The sequence below is a fragment of the Clytia hemisphaerica genome, unplaced genomic scaffold, assembly GCF_902728285.1.
Source record: "Clytia hemisphaerica strain Z4C2 unplaced genomic scaffold, Clytia hemisphaerica genome assembly, whole genome shotgun sequence".
NCBI lineage: Eukaryota > Metazoa > Cnidaria > Hydrozoa > Leptothecata > Clytiidae > Clytia > Clytia hemisphaerica.
In genome coordinates this window covers 738,952-745,078 of record NW_027103282.1, presented here as the reverse complement: position 1 = coordinate 745,078, position 6,127 = coordinate 738,952, and the positions used below count along the sequence as shown (strand labels likewise).

General features: G+C 34.2%; 1 protein-coding gene across 1 annotated transcript in view; it reads right to left on the bottom strand.

The window, feature by feature from the left end:
- Positions 1-605: 605 nt before the first annotated feature.
- The window catches only part of LOC136804566 (uncharacterized), a 31,733-nt gene continuing 26,211 nt past the window's right edge, over positions 606-6,127 (bottom strand). The window contains exons 6-9 of the mRNA XM_067061166.1: positions 3,014-3,485; positions 2,692-2,749; positions 1,561-1,663; positions 606-1,033 (exon numbers count right to left, since the gene is read on the bottom strand). Coding sequence (XP_066917267.1) covers position 2,749; positions 3,014-3,485 — 473 coding nt within the window. The 3' untranslated portion in view covers positions 606-1,033; positions 1,561-1,663; positions 2,692-2,748. The remainder of the gene's footprint in view (positions 1,034-1,560; positions 1,664-2,691; positions 2,750-3,013; positions 3,486-6,127) is intronic.

Genomic DNA, 6,127 nt, shown 5'->3' with positions numbered 1-6,127 from the left:
TCTTCTTTAAGGAAATCCTAGCTTAAATGAACTTTTTTTATGCTTTCTTTAGGCTGGAACATTTTTAGAATCCATTTTATAATAATTGGTCTTGTGGCGTAATTTAAGGTGCATAACGTGTGATCTTTATCTTTAAAATCAAGGAGTTGTTATCCCTTTGACGCCCTTTTCTGCCTACCTCCTAATCAAGGATGGTTCCTGGAGGTTTAAGGCCCCATAAAAGCTTTGAGAAAAGGGACGAGACGGAGCTCTTACAAGCTCTATTTTGATTTGGTTAGTCGTTAACCTGTGATATATTAATTTTGCTATACTTTTTCTAAAGAACCCATCATCTCTGTTAAAGTCTGTCTTGATATAATTTTCATGATCATATTCCACTCATGTTGGTCTTTTCAACAAGTACAAAACCGCTATCTTATTTGAATTCTATCAAAAGTTATTGGCTTTTTTGTCAGCACTGCAAATTATATTGAGACAGATTTTACTTCAAATGATCAACGAGTGTGAAAACTTCAGTCCATCCCCGATAAGAAGAACAATACTGAAAAACAAAATGCAAGGAGGGCTTATTTCAATATTGTGATAAAAATTCTCATTTAGCATGAATTTAGTTAAAATAATTTATAACACCTAATATATACAAATACAATTAAAATCAAACTATCTTAATTAAATTAATACCTAAAACCATATTGATATGTACAATATAGCTATATAATATATTTACATCTACATAAAAACTTTGGCGCTCTGAAAATTAATATATGGTACGTTGCTTTCCTTAATTGCCACGCCCAAGATTCCTAGAAACCCTTTTACTGCTAAACATTTGAAAGTTGAGGCGAGCTCTAATACAAAAACTGGGCATAATTTTGAATACTGTATTGTCAACATTAGCAAAAAGAATTGATCTCCAAATAAAAAAGATCTTTCTCTTCTGTATTCACGTAAAGCGCGAAGATAACCATAAGACGTAAACGTGATAGTACCAAAACAGTTCTACATAGATACAGTAACGTGCAGTCATATGAACCTTAAAAAATAGACAGCGAGAAGATAAATGATTAAAATGTTTTCAGTCAAAAGGAACCAAAGTTCGTTACAGGGACACAAAAAAATACCTTAAAAATAGTAACAACGGTGAGATTTGCCCGAAATTTCGCCAGAACAGAATTACAGTTTAGTCTGTCAGAACTTCTTTATTTATAGCTCAGTATGGATGTAACGAGGGCTTTCCACCCTTCGCACCCCCTTCTCACATAACCACCGAGAACCCTTTTTAAAATATCGTCCCCAGTGGAAGATCATACTCTAATTTTTGTCCCTAATGAAAATAATCAGATAACTAATCCTCACTGCAAAATATTGTGCTACTTTTTTCATCCCTGCGCCAAATTTTCTGGCTCAAAAACAATGGAATTCAAATCCCCAAAGAGCATGGGAATATCAACCTCCAACGATATTTGGTCTGCTACTTTGGAAAATCCCACCGGGTCTGTGAGAAGAGGGTCTCCCTTAAGGGCTTAAGAAAGATTTCCACAACAGTGATATTTGACTTACGCTGAAAAAAGGTGAAGGGAATACGTAGATTTGAGGAACGTAATAACGTAACGGCGTCAACGTGACGGATGCGAGCTATTCTCATGCGTATTGTTGTTGAAATCTAGAAAGAATGATGAAAGAATACTAATTGGAGATAAAGTTGGTTGGGTTCAATATCATAATAAAATAAACAAGATCACAAAAAAAAAATTAAATGTGTCTTTTTAAAGGAAGGAACGATTTAAAATATGGTGCCATGATTCGAAAACATGATTTTAGAAAAATGAATTAAATAAAGTGAAATCCGGGGTGGGGGTACTTAGGCAAAAAGGGTGCCAGGTACAAAAACCATTAAAAAGTAAATCGAGACAAAGAGAAATTTCCACTCCAATAGGGTCGTGATTTTCAAAAATTTGGACAAAAATGGAGTAAATTTCGACAAAAATTCTAATTTTTTTTCTCTCAAAGGATCGATTTTTTGTTAGATACTCCAAAAAGCCTCTAGAGAGTGAGACAGGGGTATGTGGAATACGTACAAAAACAGTGTCGTGAGAAGTATTTTGATATTAGGGGGGGGATAAGTTGGGTGACACCGTGAGGGCCAACCATGGTTTGGCCCGAGGGGGGAAATTTTGAAATCTAGAGCTCTGAAATTGGCTAAAAACACACTCAAAGAACTTAAACTAAAACAATTCGAATAAAGGTAAAATTTAAAGGCAAAATACTCCATTTCATGAAGAAAATTACTCTTAAAAAAATTATTGGGGGGGGGGGCTAAGCACCCCCTAGCCCCCCCCGGTAGCTACGGCACTGAAAAATCAATAAAAATTCCCATTTTTTAACTTTTTTTCTATAGAACAAAAGCCATTTTATATGTATCGAAAAAGGGAAAATGAAATTTTTGGCGCTATAACTCAATTTTTTTCACATTCGAACCGTTTTGCTTTTATAAAAAAACTGTTAGTTCAAATAAACGTTTCCAAGTCAAGTAAATTTCACATTAAAATGGGTACTAAATGTCTATTTTACATCCAAACAGAAATCTGCTTTGAAGCTTTTTAAAAAGAAGTCATTCAATCAAAAAAACTATAGCCGTTTATCAAGAAACAATTCATTTGGTTTCTGGAAAAAAAACAACAATGGACTTACTTGGAAAAGTTTGATGGAAGGCGTCGACGAAACGAACAAAAAACCATCGAAAGAAAATCTGAAAAAAATCGTTCAAAGGAAAATAATTTCGAAGCAAGCCAAACTTATTCAATGTAAAAATTTTGAGTGCTGAGAGTATTTATTTTTAATTCAACTTAAAAGAACAAGATGAAAATAAGATTAAAATCATTTCGATTTCATTTGAAAAAAAGTTTCAAACCATCGCAAAAAAACTTTCAAACCATCGCACGGAAATAAATTCTGATAGATATTTCCATCCTAAAAGGTGAAAAAAACATGAAAAAGTGGATAATCTTCTTACCAAGACGAACAAAACGATCGAAAGATTTCTTTGGTAACACCATCACATTCATAATGTTCATCAGGGCGTCGACCATCATCATCTTTTAATTCATGATCCGCTCCTTTGGCCAACAACCATCTGATGACGCCATGATTGTTGCGACCTGCTGCAACATGCAATGGTGTGTCGTTATCTCTGTCTCTTCCATCGATCAACATTTTGATTGTTTGTTGATCAAACTTTTCCAAATAACGAACTATTCCTTCTGAACCAACATAATGAAGAACGTTCCGACCTAAACCATCCACGAGAGAAAAATCTTGCGGATATTCCATCAAGTGAACGAAAACATCGAAACGATCTTCATAAACAGCCATCATGAGAAGTGTCCAACCGAGATAACCACGCAACGAGTTGACGATGTTCGGATTTTGTTGGAAAATTTTTTCGAATTTCCTGAAATTATTTTCGCGCAAAATTTTCAAAACATCTAAAAGAAAAAAATGAAATTCAAACTTTTCACGGAGTAAAAAAAATTCAACAAACAATGAATCTCGATATCTCAGGAACCAAAAATACTTTGGAGCTGAAATTTTGTAAACAGAACGAGGAAAATATTTCCGAATTGATGGCGAAAAAATTTTGAATTTTGAATGAAAACTTTTTGTCCAGCAAGAAATCATTTTTATTTTCTGGTTTTATAAAATGTAATTTTCTATAAAGTTTCCTTTTTATGGCTGTTCAGTACAAGGACGGAAGAGCATAAATAAATAAAAAATTTCTAAAGTCGAATTTTACTTTTATTTTACTTTTGCAAAAAAAACGTCGGTGATTCTGTAAACCAGAAAATAAAAAAGTAATTGCCTGACAGTAAAAAAATTGAAATTAGAAAAAAATGAAGATCTAGATCTCAAGAGCTAAAAAAGATTCAAAGTTGAAAAATTGAAAACGGAATTGGAAATTTATTTCCTGATTGATGAACTAATTTTTTTTTGGATTAGATGAAAAATTTTTGTTCAGAAAGAAATTAATCTTTTCAATGCGAAAAAAGAAACTCGATCGCATTCAGAGAAAAATTTAATTCCACATTCCAAATTTCTCAGAATGTGAAAAAGTTGAAAAAGTTTTCAAAATAGAATTATTTGTCAAAAGTGAAATTACGGGTACTTTCACTAAATTAAACAACACTAGAGGTTCAGAAAACGAAAGGTTAAAAGGATCTAGAAATTTATAATTCGTTCATTCATTCACTTTTCCACAAAAACCAGTCACTCCACCACCATCACATATAATAAAAAGCAAATGAAACAAACGCACAAAACTTTGGGAGTTTCTAAACATCGACCAGAAATGACGACCACAACCAGCGACCACGACCGGCGACCAGATAAATTTGGGCTATCGAGTTTACCTGCTCTCTCCAACGTAGAGAACATTCAAATCGAGTCTTGATGTGGCTTTCAAATGAACCACTGAGCACGTGGCTGAGAATTACTCTAGCTAGAGAATACTAAAAGTGACTTTTGACGTTACCAGTCATTTTCTAGACAAAGTGACACTTTTTGACAAAAATATTGACAGGGTAATTAAGTGGGATGCCTGTAAACTTTATTACACCAAATATTTTAATTGTACCGAATGAGATGCCTTTAGTATGAATAGATAGAAATTGTCAGTAGGAAAAAGCTGGAAAGGCCAGTTTTAGAGATATCAATCTCATCAATTATTCTATTCTCCTTACATTGTCAATGACTTATTTTGACAAAATAATGATCTGATGATCAAATATAAAGCTTCCTAAATAAATTCCAGCACAAATTTTGCAACTAATTAATTAGTCTGGAGATCCATACTCTCTATTCAAACTTACAACACATAAGCAAAAATCCCATCAAAGCTACTCATTGAGAGTATGGTATTTTTGACCAGGTTTGAATTTGTTTACATTTGGTTTGAATTTCGTGCTAAAAAAGCCGTTGATAAGGTTAGCCAATCAGATTCGCGCACTTCCAATCAAAACAATAATATCACGTGGTTTCAACAATTGTTTAACAGCCAATAGAATTCTGCGGACAGATTTGGCATCTACAAAAATACCCGGCCACTCTGTTATTTCTATCAAGATTTCTACATTTTTATTAGTTTTAACTAAATGCTGTACTTCGAAACCACACGAACAGAGTAGATGGGTAATTAATACTAATTAATTTGATGCCAAAAATACAAAAGGATAGAAATTGACACTCTATTCAAGCTTATGATCATAAGAGAAAGACTCTACGCTGGAGAAAGAGGAAAAACTCGATAACTCAAATTTATTTGGTCGCCGGTCGTGGTCGCTGGTCGTGGTTGCAATTTCTGGTCGATGTTATGAAACTCCCCGAAACTTTCATTTTATAGCAGGAGAAGAAAAAATAAATAAATCGTTGCCTTGAGGGTGAAATTGACATTTCTTTTATTATGATTTCAGTTGATTGTCTCTGTGTCCCTCCCATTTCGTAATAAGAGAAAAACCCTTTCAAGTGAGGCCATTGAAATATCCGAAAAGTAAAATGGTAATTTTCTAATTTCGAGTCTTAAAATATTCTTAAATTGTTTCTAAAACGTTAAACCTTGAGGGGGGGGGGTGACGTCATCAGTCTCTGAGAATACCGAAAATAGGACCCCCTCTAATCTTTTTCAGTTTAATTTTTGCTCAAATTCCAGTGACATGTATTTTGGAGGCAGAGGGTCAATTTTTGAGACCTGCCGGTGCATTATCGGGGAAAAAAATGTCGGGGGAAAGTGACGAAAATTTTGAGAGGGTGACGAAATTTTCCCCCGACAAATTTTTCCCCGATATTTTATCAACCGACCAAAACTTTTACCCGACTTTTTTATCCCCGACCAAAACTTTTACCCAATTTTTTAAACCCCAACCAAAATTAAAATCTAAATTTTTTACACCTTTATTAACCGAAATTAGTGCTTTAAACGTTGAATTACAAGATCTTTTTTCGAGCTAGTAAAAAGGAAACCATTTCATTTGGGCATACAGGAAAAGTGGGAGCCGGGAGCCGGGAGGCTGAAATTGAAAGTGGGAAGCGGGAGGCTAAACCGGGAGGCGGGAGGCTGAAAACGAAAGTGGGAGGC